We start from the raw sequence: 14,359 nt of genomic DNA on the forward strand, positions 1-14,359 counted from the left end.
CATGGAAGGTAGAGCTTTAACTCTTTGCCTCCATTTTCGGGAATGCATTAAACTCAGTGTTAAAAATCTTCCATGGCTTCCCATTACTCATAGAACAAAGAATATTCTTCGAAAACATTTATTATATATTTTTGCTTATTTAGTCACTTATTTATTATGTGCCGCAGGGTTGCCACACATGCCACAGGAAAGGACACCTTGCAGAAGCCGCTTCTCCCCTTCCACTTTTAGCCCACCCACTGAGCCATCTTGGCAGCACAGAAAGTCAACCCTCACTTGTTGCCTCTCCTCACTGTGGGCCACCTTGACACTGCGACGTTAGTCTTTCACTTTACCTGGACTTACATCATCTCTCCTTTGCTAGGTCAGAGATTTCATTCCTTTATCCTGGGTCTCCAGCATCTGGCATATGACCCAGCAGCAGAACAGGTGCTGGGAAAATGTTAAATGAAGAGTGGCCAGTTCAATAGGTAAGTAGAGAAAACAGCAAACAAGCCCTTTCAGATAACCCTTCTCTGTTTCTGCTTCTCCCGTGTCAGAGTCAGCCATTTCATTCCCGTGATGGCAATCCAGGACTGACAGGGAAAGGCAGCTTTTCACAGAACAGCTTAGGAGGGCAGTTCAGGTAGGAAGAGATGCACAAGACATGTGGTAGGAGTGCAGAGCGCTATAGCGCTCCATAGAGTACAAGCCCTGAGTTTTTCTTGTGATCCTGTTTAAGACCTGAGTGTCCGATGACAGACTTCAGCCACATCTTCTGGCATCTTATTATATGAAAGTATAAAAAGACTGTCTATAGAGTTGCTGTGCTCCCCCAGTGTGGCAAAAATGACGAGCAGGACATTGGCGTTGATACAATTCACCTAGCTACTTCAAACTTCGTTTTAAATGCACCCGAGTGTGTTTGCAAACTTTACATTTCTGACAACAGTGCGTTCCTTTCTTGCATCCCGGAGACCACCAGAACAGGGGCCCAGACTGGTCTATCCCAGCCCAGGACTTGGCTCCTGCTGGCATTTGTGCTGCTTATATTCATCTCTTGAGTAGTGCAGGTGACTGACAATCGTCCACACACACACATAAACTTGTCAGCCCGTGTGCAAGCAGCAGGAACATTTTAAGGCAGAAAAACAAAGCATGAAGAATCTAATATTTTACAGGGTAAAAGTTGGCCATTTTTCCCAATTGAGAATTGGCAAACCGGCTAATTGCTCCAGAGCGACCCTAGAGTTAAGCTGTGATCGCCGGAAAGCAGTTTTTAGGATCCCATCCTTTCACCCTCGGGCTGGGGAAGTGGGAAGTCTTCGCAGGGCCCCCAGGGCTCCTCCTGCTGCTACCCCCACTTCTCCCCCCTTTCTTCCCTGGGGCCGAACTGTTTCACCCCGTCTCCAGGCAACAGTCAGGCGCGCCAGGCGGGACGTCATTTCCTGAAGAGCCCGCGGGGGGAGGGTGGGAACAGGGCGGGGAGGGGGAGGAGCGAGGGGGCGGGGCCAAGACCCGGCTGGCGGCGAAGGCGACGGCGTCGGAACTAGGTGGAAGACTCGACCCAGAGCTGCTCAACAGTTCGCAAAAGTCCGGGCTCTGCGGCGCGTGGCTCCGGGTGCGCCCAGGCGGCGCTGGGGCGCGGGGACCCCGGGCTGCTGCATGGTGGGCGGCCCGGGACATGCCCCGCACCCCACGCCGGACGCCCCCGTGGCTCCTCTGGCTGCGACTGCTCCGGACTCTGGGACTAGATCGACCGACGCCCTAACTAATGACTTTGGGGTCCCCCAGCCTTAGAGGAATGAGCAGCTCGGCTGGGGGAGCCCCGGGCATGGTGTGACGGGGCGGGCGGCGTGGCTGCGTCCCCACTGCGGCCACGCGTGGTCCCCGCGTCTTCCGTCATGTAGCTACTGTCCCCGCTCCTCTCGGCCTCCAACCGCAGTCTCCGAGACCTCCGGCCTCCAGCAACCAACTCTTTGTCCCCTAGGATCCCCGCGGTCTTCGCGTCCTTAGGATTGCAACAGCCGTCTCTTCGTCCTCCGGATTCCAGTTTCTCCACCACCCACCCCGCCCGCTGCCTTCGTGCCCCTGGGACACCAGCCGCGGTCCCTGCTGTCTCCCCAGGATCCAGCCACCTCTCCTGAGCACCCCCCCCAACCCACCCTGCAGCCGTCGTCTCCGCTCTCCGGCCGGTCTAGACTGCGGTCTCAGTCTCCGCGTCCTCCCCAAGCCGTGACCTCGGCGCCCCGGGGAATCCAGCTGTCGCGCCGCTGGCCGCAGGTGCAGCAGCCGCCCCGCGCCGCGCGCCCCGAGTGCGGCCGGGCTTCGGCGGGGAGATGAACGGGCAGCTGGACGGTCTGTCGGTGAGCTCGTCCTCCACCGGCTCGCTGGGGTCGGCGGCCGCGGCGGGAGGCGGCGGGGGCGCAGGGCTGCGGCTGCTGTCTGCCAACGTGCGCCAGTTGCACCAGGCGCTCACGGCGCTGCTGAGCGAGCCCGAGCGGGAGCAGTTCACTCATTGCCTCAACGCGTACCACGCGCGCCGCAACGTCTTCGACCTGGTGCGCACCCTGCGCGTCCTGCTGGACAGCCCGGTCAAGCGACGTCTGCTGCCCATGCTGCGACTGGTCATCCCGCGCTCCGACCAGCTGCTCTTCGACCAGTACACTGCCGAGGGTCTCTACCTGCCAGCCACCACCCCCTATAGGCAGCCTGCCTGGGCCGCTCCCGACGGCGCGGAGCCCGGGGAGGTGCGGCTCGTGAGCCTGCGGCGCGCCAAGGCCCACGAGGGCTTGGGCTTCAGCATACGTGGGGGCTCGGAACACGGTGTGGGCATCTACGTGTCACTAGTGGAGCCGGGCTCCCTGGCTGAGAAGGAAGGGTTGCGGGTCGGGGACCAGATTCTGCGCGTCAACGATAAATCTCTATCCCGCGTGACCCACGCGGAGGCTGTCAAGGTAGGGCTGTGGTTTGTGGGAGTGGTAAGAGAACGGTACCGGCAGTATAGTGTTGCCTTTTCGGTTGCCCTGTGCAGTTGTCTCTTATACCAAATCGCTTGACCCTTCTGGTCTCCCGTTGTGTTTTTGTTTTGTCCTCCGACTTTAAAAGAGGAGTATCTAATTTGTGACACAGATAGGTAGGTGTTCCAAGCAGAGAGGAAATGGTGATTTTTGCCTTGGGTGCCCTAAAGGCTAAGGTACAAACACAGTATCACGTAAGCAAATGCCTGGTCACAAAAGTGTGAAAAGGGCTGCGTAGTCTTAGGTTAGAAGAGAGCCCCTGCTTGGTATTGCATTACTGATGGTCCCTCCTGCTGCTGCTGCCTGTTCTTGGGATCCATAGGGTTTTGCCTCTGAAAGAAAGTTCTGCTTTATTGCTAGTGACACAGGAGGAGGCTGGGTTACCACAGAGCTGGGGTAACCCTACTGTTTGTAGGCTAGCCGGTATATCCTGGAACAAGCCAGACCAGAGACTTTGTTGCAAACTAGGCTGCTTGTCTGTACATCCGAAATGAACCCCACAGTTCCGTGAAAATATGCATGTGAGTGTATCTGTTAATTGAGAAAAATAACCTCACCACACCCAGCTAGTAGGAATCTAACCCTGCTGTGTGGAGGAGCATTCCTGTTTGCTAATCTTACCGCCCAGGGTGAGTGAACAGCAGCCAGTTAGGTCCCTGGGTGGACTCAAGGATTTTTCTCTCATAAGCATTAGCCCCGGGCCTACTGCTTCTTAACACACAGACTGAGGAGTTGGAAGGAAAGGAATGACAGTTCACTATCTGCTCTCTTCAGAGAACTGCTTCCCCCTGGTTAGGGCTAGCCTGTGGCGCCCTCCCACCCCACTCTCTAGCCCAACTTACACATTTGCAGGAAATTAGACACACTGGCTGCTGGGCACTCCTAGGTATCAACAGCCCAGGGCTGCTTCCTGTGCAGCGTGCAGTGGCTTTCGGTCAGCTGAGTCAAGCAGACTCAGTGTGAGTGCCTCGGACACCATCATCTGTCTCTGACCTTGGCTTTGATCATTTGCTTTTCTACTCAAGGACCCCCTTTCAGGAGGCCCCTGAGGTTTCTGAAGTGTTCTTTCCCATTTCTGGGGAAAGCTTAATGGCCTTTTATTATTCTGGGGGTAGCAGACAAAGCTCTGCCTGGGTTTCTCATTCTCTCAGGCTCCTTCCCTAACTTGATTCTCTCCTCTTTATTTTGCATCCCGTATATCTATAAAGAAATAGGCCATTAGTGTTGTCCTCAGAGGTCCAAAGTTCCCAAAACGATGAACTGATGCCCTAGGGAGACTTGATCCCAATGCCGCTTATAAGCATGGATTTAGCTTTCATGGCGGTTAACAGAAGCTGAAGTCGCTCAATCTGCACTAGATGAGAGACTGGAAAGGCAACCTGAACATGAGCAATGCAGGCTCTTCCTCCAGTTTGTACCTCACATCTGCCACCGAAAAGGTTGTGCACAGAACTGTATGTCTCAGCCTCTCCGAGTTGCTCCTGGGTGCTGCCGAGCTGTGGCTCAGGGCAGTACCTAGCATCAGTACCGGCATCAGCAGCTGCTTGCTGCTTGCAGAGGGACACCTCAGCTCTCCTGCAAAGGAAGACTTACCCCGGGGTTGAACGGAATAGAACAGGAACATGCTTGAAGTGTGACATCTGCAACACAGGGACCTGTGTGACCTGAGTGGACTTGGGCATCTGCTTCCTCCTAGTGGTTACACATGATCTCGGGACCCTTCAGAAGCACGGGAAAGGCCATGTTGTGCCCTCCTAACTTCAGGGATGAAGGGGACAGAATCTGCAGTGATTCTATAGACGAGGACGCCGCTGCAGGGTTGCAGCATGCGCAGGTGGACATCTGGAACAGCTGGAACAGCTGGAGAGTAAACTGCAGAGACTCAGAAGGGACCACAGTTCCTCCAGGAGACACAAGCTGTCATCACCTGGGAAGTCTGTATGTGGGGCGTCTTGGCCAGCCACGAGCTGTAGGACCCAGAGGGCTCTGTGTGCAGACGCTAGCTGGACTCCAGGCTTCATTCAGTGTCCCCGAGTTGTCTCCTTGTGTCTTCTTTCTGTCCCAGGATCCTCCATCCCATTTAGTAGAAGATATCTTTTTAATTAAAAAAATCTGTATTTTTCTTTTATAATGACAAAAGGAAGTGAAGCTCAGAACTTTCCCAGAGGAGAGATTGTTTGTATGCATATACAACATAAAGAGAATCCAATTAAAACAAGCTCTAAGAATCAATGTCAGAGTGCCTGTGCATCAAAGAAAAACACAGCTTTTAAAAGAAGGATCAAGTAAACAGGGCTGACTCCTCTTCTTGACTGATCTTACATCCACTGATACTCAAAGCAGTTTGCTGGGAATTTAGTCCTGTGCCCAACAGGATTCCCATTCCTCTCTGAAGTCTAGTTATCCCGTCAGCAGTAACAGGTCCAGATTAGGCAAACCACTCACTGTGTAGAATTGTGTTGAAATGTTTGATTTTCAAGAGGAAAAAAGAAAAGCTATTTGGAATGAACAAGAGTCAAACTAGTAAATTTTTTTAAAGTGCTCTTTCAAAGGTCTCCAGCCCAGACATGCGAGATTAGGCAGCCAAGGAGTCAGTCTATAGACTTCTTGCTACATTAAGTTCTGCTGCACACTTGGCGTGTGTGACCTTGGACAAGACTCTGATATGATCTGCTCCAGGCTAGATGAGTTTGGGGGTGTTCAAGGTCCTTCCCAGTTCTGGGAGTCTGATTTGCTTGGAATGTGCTACCCCTCTGGCACGTAGACCACCTGATTATCTGTGTTCTTCTTCTTTTGGAATTGCCTTCAATTAAGGCAAAAAGAATTGGCACGGATTGGGAGAAGGGAAACTTGGCACTCCTGGGTAACTTTGTGCTAAATCAGGAAATCCATGGGTTATACACTGTGCCAACGGGAGCCCGGCTGCCGTCTCTCATTTCTCAATCCGAGAACAGCAGCCCTGGTGTGAGTCCAGAGTGGGTGGGAATTGCCGGTAGGATTGGGGCACAAACAGCACCATATTGGGAGCTCTGGAGCAAAGCCACTTACACACTAGCTTTTCTAGTCCTTTTTGATATAGGTAGCAGCTCTTAGGATGCCCAGGTACTGTTTGGTGTTTGTGTGTGTGTGTGTGTGTGTGTGTGCGTGTGCGTGCTTTACTGTTTGGAATGTGTGTGTGTGTGTGTGTATTGCTTTACTGTTTGGGGTGTGTGTGTATGTGTGTGTGTGCTTAACTGTTTGGGGTGTGTCTGTGTATGTGTGTGTTTGCTTAACTGTTTGGGGTGTGTGTATGTGCTTTACTTTTTGGTGTGTGTGTGTGTGTGTGTGTGTATGTGTGTGTGCTTAACTGTTTGGGGTGTGTGTGTACTTTACTGTTTGGTATGTGTGTGTGTGTGTGCTTTACTGTTTGGTGTGTGTATGTGTGTGTGTGTGTGTGCGCTTCACTGTTTGTTGTGTGTGTATGTGTGTGCATGTGTGTGTGCGCTTCACTGTTTGTTGTGTGTGCATGTGTGTGTGTGTGTGTGTGTGTGTGTGTGCTTAATAAAAACTGAAGAGCTTCTTTGAAATCCCTGCGCTCCCACAGGTAAATCTGAGCAGCAAATTAGGATCTGAAATATTCCAGACATTAAGAAGTGTTCGTGGGCCCTTTTAATTAATTAGACTATCACTTTTCCCATTCCTTTGCATAATAACCCAGGAGGAATCTGTCAGCATTAATACAAGTCATTATATTTGTCCAAGAGGTTCAGAATGACACATTTGTCATTTCACATTGCCGTGGTTGGTGAGGTCACTATATATTATTATTGCTTCCAGATTTGTATCTAAAACCTAGTTTCTTGCACCTAGTCTTTTTCTGGGCCCCAGTTGTTAACTGTGGGTACAAACTGGCTTCTCTCTTGCCCAGTAACAATTCTTGGTTCTCATGAATCCAGTCAGCAGTGACCGGCAGAGTCCACTCTCCAGAAAGCTGTTGGTTACCTCATATCCAGACTTTATGCAGGTGCGGGAGAGGGTCTGTGTCTTCAGTGCAGTCTCAGGCTGACATCCTGGGCTGTAGAAAATGATGCCCACATCAGGCAAATCTTGCAGCCAGCTCTTTGCTGTTAAATCAAAGCCACATTTTTCAGCACTGCTTGTGCAGCCTGGGTGACATTGGTGGTCTGGTAGGTGATTTGCCTTCTGACTTAAGAGATAGAGAATCAGCCTAGCACTGGCTTTGGTACTTCAGTCATCCCGATCCGTTGGCCTCCCCAGGCAGCTTATGACTCGCCTCAGGAGCTCCTTTGGATGGAGCTGCCGAGAGAAGTGTGGGTCCCCACCACTGCTGCTGCACCCCAACTCTGCCTGCCTCCAGCCACATGCAGGAGCACAGCCCCACCTGCCGCTACAGCAGGCTGCCCGTCATCTGCGCTTGCCTATCTGCTCATGCATGTCTCCCCGGATTCTTAATCTTCCCTCCGACCTGCAAAGGGATTTGCAGAGAAGCACGCATTTGGAGAGGGCTGGGGCTCTAGCTGGCTTTCTAGCAAAGCTCTTTTATGGCTTTTAGTTCCCATTGTTTGGGGATATCACTCAAGTGCCCAGCCAGGACCAGAGAATTTGATTAGAAGAAATGACATTTAATGGCTGGAAGTTGCTTGAGGCTGAAATACCAATCTTCACATACCCATTCTTTTTTTCCTTCTTTTTAAACCCCCAAGCAAGAGTGCAAGCTGGAGTCTAAGCTCACAGATGTCTACTTGTGCCGTAGAGTGGGGGTGCTTTTATAAAGTTTCTTGTGCAAGCTGGAGTCTAAGCTCACAGATGTCTACTTGTGCCGTAGAGTGGGGGTGCAGCTTTTATAAAGTTTCTTGTGCAAACTGGAGTCTAAGCTCACAGATGTCTAATTGTGCTGTAGAGTGGGGGTGCTTTTATAAAGTTTCTTGTGCAAGCTGGAGTCTAAGCTCACAGATGTCTAATTGTGCTGTAGAGTGGGGGTGCTTTTATAAAGTTTCTTGTGCAAGCTGGAGTCTAAGCTCACAGATGTCTAATTGTGCTGTAGAGTGGGGGTGCTTTTATAAAGTTTCTTGTGCAAGCTGGAGTCTAAGCTCACAGATGTCTAATTGTGCTGTAGAGTGGGGGTGCTTTTATAAAGTTTCTTGTGCAAGCTGGAGTCTAAGCTCACAGATGTCTACTTGTGCCGTAGAGTGGGGTGCAGCTTTTATAAAGTTTCTTGTGCAAGCTGGAGTCTAAGCTCACAGATGTCTACTTGTGCCGTAGAGTGGGGTGCAGCTTTTATAAAGTTTCTTGTGCAAGCTGGAGTCTAAGCTCACAGATGTCTACTTGTGCCGTAGAGTGGGGTGCAGCTTTTATAAAGTTTCTTGTGCAAGCTGGAGTCTAAGCTCACAGATGTCTACTTGTGCCGTAGAGTGGGGTGCAGCTTTTATAAAGTTTCTTGTGCAAGCTGGAGTCTAAGCTCACAGATGTCTACTTGTGCCGTAGAGTGGGGTGCAGCTTTTATAAAGTTTCTTGGCAGCAGCATTTCCTTTCACTTCACAGCCAGGCAGGTGCCAAGGGGAAGTGTGTTTTTCATTCCTTTCCTGCATTCCAGGTGGCAGCTGCAGGCACAGGGCCAAGGGTCAGAGAACATGAGCCTTGTTTTTGATTTCCTTTCTTCTTTTTTTTCACTTTTGAGAGCAGAATTGTGTTTGTATAGGCATATATGTATGTTTATGTGGGTGTGTGCATTTATGCATGAAAATGTGTGTGTGTGCGTGGGCAGAGAGGGGGGAGTAGCCGGCCATGGTTGACATTGGCTGTCCTTCTCTATTGCTCTCTACCTTTTTTTCTGAGACGGTGTCGCTCAGTGAACATGTAGTTCAACGGTTTGGTTAGGCCGACTGGAATCTGCCTGCCCCGCTGCCCAGCACTACGGTACAGATATTCACTGCCACACTTGCCTCTTGAGCAGGTGCTGGGATCTGAGCCTGGATCCATGCTTGTGCAGCAGTTTTACTCACCCAGCCCTTGAGAGGAGCTCTGAGTTTATGGCCAAATAGGCAAGATGAAGATTCCCTACACATTCCCCTGCCTCTGCCGTTTCCAGCCCCCACACCCCAGGTTGCATCTCTATCAGAGAGAAGTTGTTCAGGACGCTGCATGTGTTCATGCAGCCCCACTGGTGTTTGCTGCATCCCACCTTTGCACAGAGTGTCTGCCTTGTGCTAGGTGTTTTGTCCCTCCTGTGCCATTTCATTGTCCCAAGGGGAGGCAGGGAGGCAAGGAGATTATGGTCTAGGAGGTTTCTGACCGGAACCCAGTCCAATGACTGTGTAGCCAGCGTCTTGGAAGGCAATGTCAGAACCCCTCTGAGAGACAGGCGATATCTTAATTTAAGCCTAACAGCGGGGGCCATTTGAGAGCGTCTCAGAGACCCTAACCTCAGAGCAAAGCAACATGTTTAGGGCATCACCTTGTCCATCAGAGCCGTTTGTCCATACATCCTCTAAACTGCAAACCTATGATGTAGGAAGTCAGAATGAGGACACAACCCCTGTCCCTAGCGTGTCAAGTAGCAGGGCACGGCTCTTACGGCATCTGCAAGTAACCAAGCATTTTAAGTACTGTGACATCCGTATGTCTTGCCACCCTCTTGAGCACGGTATCCTCACCTCCATCCCATCTTCCTAGCCCTTGATCGTCCTTTGGTTCCTGTCAGCACAGCTGTCCCCCGGGATGGGAAGTTCTTTATGTCTCTCAACCATCTACCTCCCCCCACAGAGAAGCTCTGTGACAGCCAACACCGCCTGTGCTCTTCTCGCTCCATAGCCCCAGCATGCCTCCTGTAGGTACCTCAACAAATGAGAGAGCGTTGACTGCACGGGTAGAATGTTGTCCCAGGCTAGTAAGCATCCCTCCATTCCTGAGTGTGAGATCTGAGCAAGTCCATGTGGAGACCCTGAACGGAAGCCCAGGGAAAGCCGTAAGCTGTTGTGTGTGCTTTGCATGAAGCTGGCTGAACCTCAGTCATGGGTTGGTGAATGGACATAGAGCTCCTATCTGCCCCCTTCCAGGATGGTTCTGGGTATCCATGACTAACCAGGTGAGAAAACCTCTGGATCTCTCTACTTCTAACTCTGTTTTATTTAAAGACTTCTAAAAGTCATAGCCTATGTCTGGGGAGGTGACAGATTTTCCCACCTTCTGTGGCCCGCATCCACTCTGTGAGACCCTGTCGACAAGTTAATTTATCACTTTGCTAGTAATTTTAAAGCCATATTCCCAGAAGCGATTTTTTCCACAGTCTGATTGTGTCTGTGGTTCCAAAATAGAATTGTTTATGCATTCTCATGCAATCAGTGATCCAATTTGGGGTGAGTTTCATCTGGCTTTGGGGTTTTATTAAAGCAATTGCAAGTTACAAGCCCCAACATGCACCAGGCTAGGCCTGCAGTAATCACACCTGTGCGTCAACGCGCATCCTTCAAGGATGCGGAAGTGAATCCATTTCTTCTCTTTTCCAGTCCCAGCACCTTGGGAATTTGTGTTCCTTCTGCTCCATTGGCTGTGGCTGTGCTTCAGCTGTCAGCCAGTGTCATGGTTACTCTCCCTTCGGTACCTGACTTTGGAAGATCCCAAATACATAAATAGGAAAGGGGGTATTTATAAATATCTAAGGTATAGTGCTCACTTGTTAACTCACAAAGGTTAGCTTTAAGCCTAAGAATTGATAACCACCGTAACACTGAAGTATGGGGAAGCCTGCTTGCTTCAGGATCCCCCACTCAAACATTTACCCCCTCACACACACAGCCTTGCCAAGACAAGAGGTTCTGGGGATATGTTCATTTGTTAGGGCGCTTGCCTCATGTACATGAAGTCCTGACATTAATCCCCAGGACCACAATAACGGTGTGTGGTGGTACACACTTCACCTATAGCACAGCACTGGGGAAATTGAAGCAGGAAAATCAGGTTAAGGTCATCCTTAGCTCCATATGGAGTTAGAGGTTCCTGGGCTACAGGAGACAAACAGCAAGTAGGGCCCATCCAACCACTCTCACATACTCCCCTCCCCCACCCAACGCCTTGAGCATCTTTCTAGACGTGTAGAGTCTCAGGAAGGGAGGTCTGAGATGGAGTTTGCGTTTGTCTGACAGTGTTTCTTAGCAGTGACCTTGCTCAGGCCTCCTTGTGTTTCTGACCCAGACATTTCCAATACTGAACATAACTTATGGTCCTCACAAACATGCCATTGTCCTTATCTCATTGCATATTGAGAGCTGGAAAAATTAAACTGTGGAGGTCCCACTGCAAGCCCTATAGTAGAAAATGTTATCGGTGGTTCTAACTTTGCTCTGAAAGCCTTTTAGTGTGCCTACTTAATTGTTTGGGTTTTTTGTTTGTTTGCTTTGCTTTGCTTTGTTTTTAAGTGTTATTGGAAGAAAATAGCAGGACTTGGGGGCCTGTGTGGTGGCTTGTGGCAGTCTGAATTGCAGAGTCATGTGCCCGGTGGAGTCAGCATCCCCACGTCTTTGAAAATGCAATGGCTTCTGTCTGGCCGTTGGTATCTGCAATTTTGCTTTATAGCCACAATAAAGCTTGTTAGATAAATGGAACTGGGTGTTCCCACCTGCCTTTTGATTATTTTTGTGTGAGGCCTTAACTAATGGGAGGCTTATGAAACAGCCCAGAGAAGACAGCCTTGTCCCTGGTCTCAGCATCCTGATGGGCTCCCCAGGAGTCTCCATGAGGAAAGCCAGGAGGCTGCTATTTCCAGAACCCATTAAAACAATTAATGCAGGTGAGAGTTTGATTTGGTAGCACAGACTTTTTATACTTAAGGAAAAACCTTGTAATTGATTTAAACCACATCCAAAATGGTGTGCTAGACCTCTTTAAGAGGTTTCTGATTAAGAAATCTGGTCCAGTTCTTCTCCCATGTAGCTATGCAAGATTGCACTCAAACATTAGGAGAGGGGCTTTCCTTCTGCCCTTTAATCTTCTGGCTCAGAGTGGGGTGGCCGGCTTTGTTGTATGGACCGGCTTGCCTTTTCCTCTCCTCCTCCTTGCAGATACCAGCGCTTTCCTCACCTCTCTTCCTGGAGCCCCAGCATCTCCCCAGTTCTCCCAAGACGTAATGTCAGTACACACGTCTGCATTTCTGCACATTTTCTAGCCTGTGTCCCTGATGTCCTCCGGCCCCAGTATATGTCCATGCCACCCATCTGGCCACTATCTGCCTTTCTTTGCCAGTCTACTGTGGGGATGGCTCCAGCCCGACACAGGAGTGTCCAAGCCCAGTCCCTCACGGGGTTTCAGAACACACATCTCCTCATCACGGCTGCTTTTCAGCTCTGTCTTCTGTTCTGTTCAGGCCTTGCTTTCTCTAGATCCCTGCTTTTGAGCTGGGTGTAGGTGCTTTTGAGCTGTCTAGACCAAGGATCAGCTCTGTCCTGCCAACTGCTCCCCAAATAATCACACAGAGACATAATATTAATTATAAGTGCTTAACTGATAGTTTAGACTTGTTTTTAGCTAGCTCTTTAAACGTAAAGTTACCCATTTCTGTTCATCTGTGTGCTGTCCAAGGCTTGTTTACTTCAGTACATACGTCCTATCGTGGCATCTCCTCTGACTCCACCCTTCTCCCCAGTATTCTCTGCCCCTAAAAATCCTGCCTAGCCATTGGCCGGTCAGCCTTTCACTAACAGTGAGAGCAGCACATCTCCACAGTGGCCATCCACAGCTCTGGAATACCACAAAGCAAGGGTCCGACTTTTAGCTTGTCCTCCACGGTACTTAACCTCATCAGCTTTTACATACAGACAGCTTTTGTTGTTGTTGTTGTTTCCAACTGGGTCTCTAAACGGAGGAACCCACGTGACCAACCAGGTAGCACACTCTTCGAAATAAGGTTTGTTTCTCTCTACCTTTGACACCCAGGGTTACCATCAGCCCAAACCTCAGTGCACCCCCCCCCCCCGCCCTCCAGACCTGCCTGGACCCTGCCATCACTTCCATTTGTGGGAAACATTCTGATCCTGCCCTCCCCTCCCTCAGTACATCCCTCTGCTTCACTGAACTACAACATACTGGGGGCTTACAGTGAGCCAGCACAACCTCACAGCGTCCTTGCAAAGAGCTTGTCACTTGCTGTTGTCATGGACCATTGCAGGTGAAGTCCCTGCCTCCATCCACGTGGCAGGATGGGTTACGGCAAAGCTTCCTTCCCCAGTGCTGCTGTGAAGCTCTCTGTTAGCTCCTGCACCACTGCTGGGGCAAGGTCAAGAGCAGAGCCAGGTTGTAGACCCAGGCTCTCTTGACCAGAGGAACAGAAGATAGGGCTGACTTCTCACACTGCTATTGCCAGGTCTGGCTTCAGAGTCTGGCTCTACAATGTTGTAGGGCTCCAGCATGCATCTTAGCTTTATCAAAGTTGATGAGGGCTACAAAGATGGTTTAGTTGTAAAGGTGCTTGCAGCAAACCTGCTGACTTGAGTCTGATCCCCAGAAACCACATGGTAGGAGAAAACCGATTTCTGAATGTTGTCTTCTGACCTTTACACATGAACCCAAACACACACACACACACACACACACACACACACACACATTAAATAAATAAGAGTAAAAAAGGCCTTTTTTTATGTGAGCCATGCAGTGCAAGCAAGTCATCTGATTTCTTCAGCTCTAAATGCAGGTGCAGGTGCAGGTGGCCAGGCAGAGACTGTATTAAAGTATTAAAGTATGTAGTGGGTGCATCTGTTAATCTGAACATCTGAGGACCTCCTGTGCTGTGCTGGGGTCTGTGCACCTACCAACTGATGATCCTTCTGGTACCAGAGAAGGTGTGAAGGGAATGACACACAGATATTTATAATCCATAACATCATAGCCAGTGTCACCAAGGTTAAGCCACCAGGAGCTCCGTGCACCCCACATGACTCTTCCACATCCCCAAGGAAGAGGAGGTGATTGGCTATGAGCTCTTAGCAGGGAGGAAGTGAGGTTGGTCTTGGAACCTGGGTCTGCCTGCCTGTCTCCAAAACACACACTCACTGCCAAGGCTCTGCACGAGAAGTCTTGCTAGCAAGAAGAAGGCTTCTGTGTGTTTCCTCCCTGAGTTCTGTCCTATGGAAATGGCTGTGTAGCCATTTGGTGAAGAAACCCACAAGGAGGCAGGAAACCCAGGTTCTGGTCACCCTGCCTTTCCCGGGAGTCTTGTATTTTATGATAGACTTTGGGGACAGGAGCCACTCTAGCGTCTTCCCATTGCCCCCTTGACCCTGCTGTTACTTTCGGCTTTCCCTTCCTGGCTATGCCCTGACCTTTGTCAGATGTTGATTTGTTTTTTGTTGTTTTGTTTCGTTTTGGCT

At 50.2% G+C, this 14,359-nt stretch overlaps 1 protein-coding gene across 4 annotated transcripts in view; it reads left to right on the top strand.

Moving 5' to 3' along the window:
* Positions 1-1,498: 1,498 nt before the first annotated feature.
* The window catches only part of Whrn (whirlin), an 87,326-nt gene continuing 74,465 nt past the window's right edge, over positions 1,499-14,359 (top strand). For all 4 annotated transcript variants that reach the window (XM_038333098.1, XM_038333099.1, XM_038333100.1 and 1 more), the window contains exon 1: positions 1,499-2,936. In XM_038333098.1, coding sequence (XP_038189026.1) covers positions 2,319-2,936 — 618 coding nt within the window. In that variant the 5' untranslated portion in view covers positions 1,499-2,318. The remainder of the gene's footprint in view (positions 2,937-14,359) is intronic.

The sequence above is a fragment of the Arvicola amphibius genome, chromosome 6 (assembly GCF_903992535.2).
Source record: "Arvicola amphibius chromosome 6, mArvAmp1.2, whole genome shotgun sequence".
Taxonomy (NCBI): Eukaryota; Metazoa; Chordata; class Mammalia; order Rodentia; family Cricetidae; genus Arvicola; species Arvicola amphibius.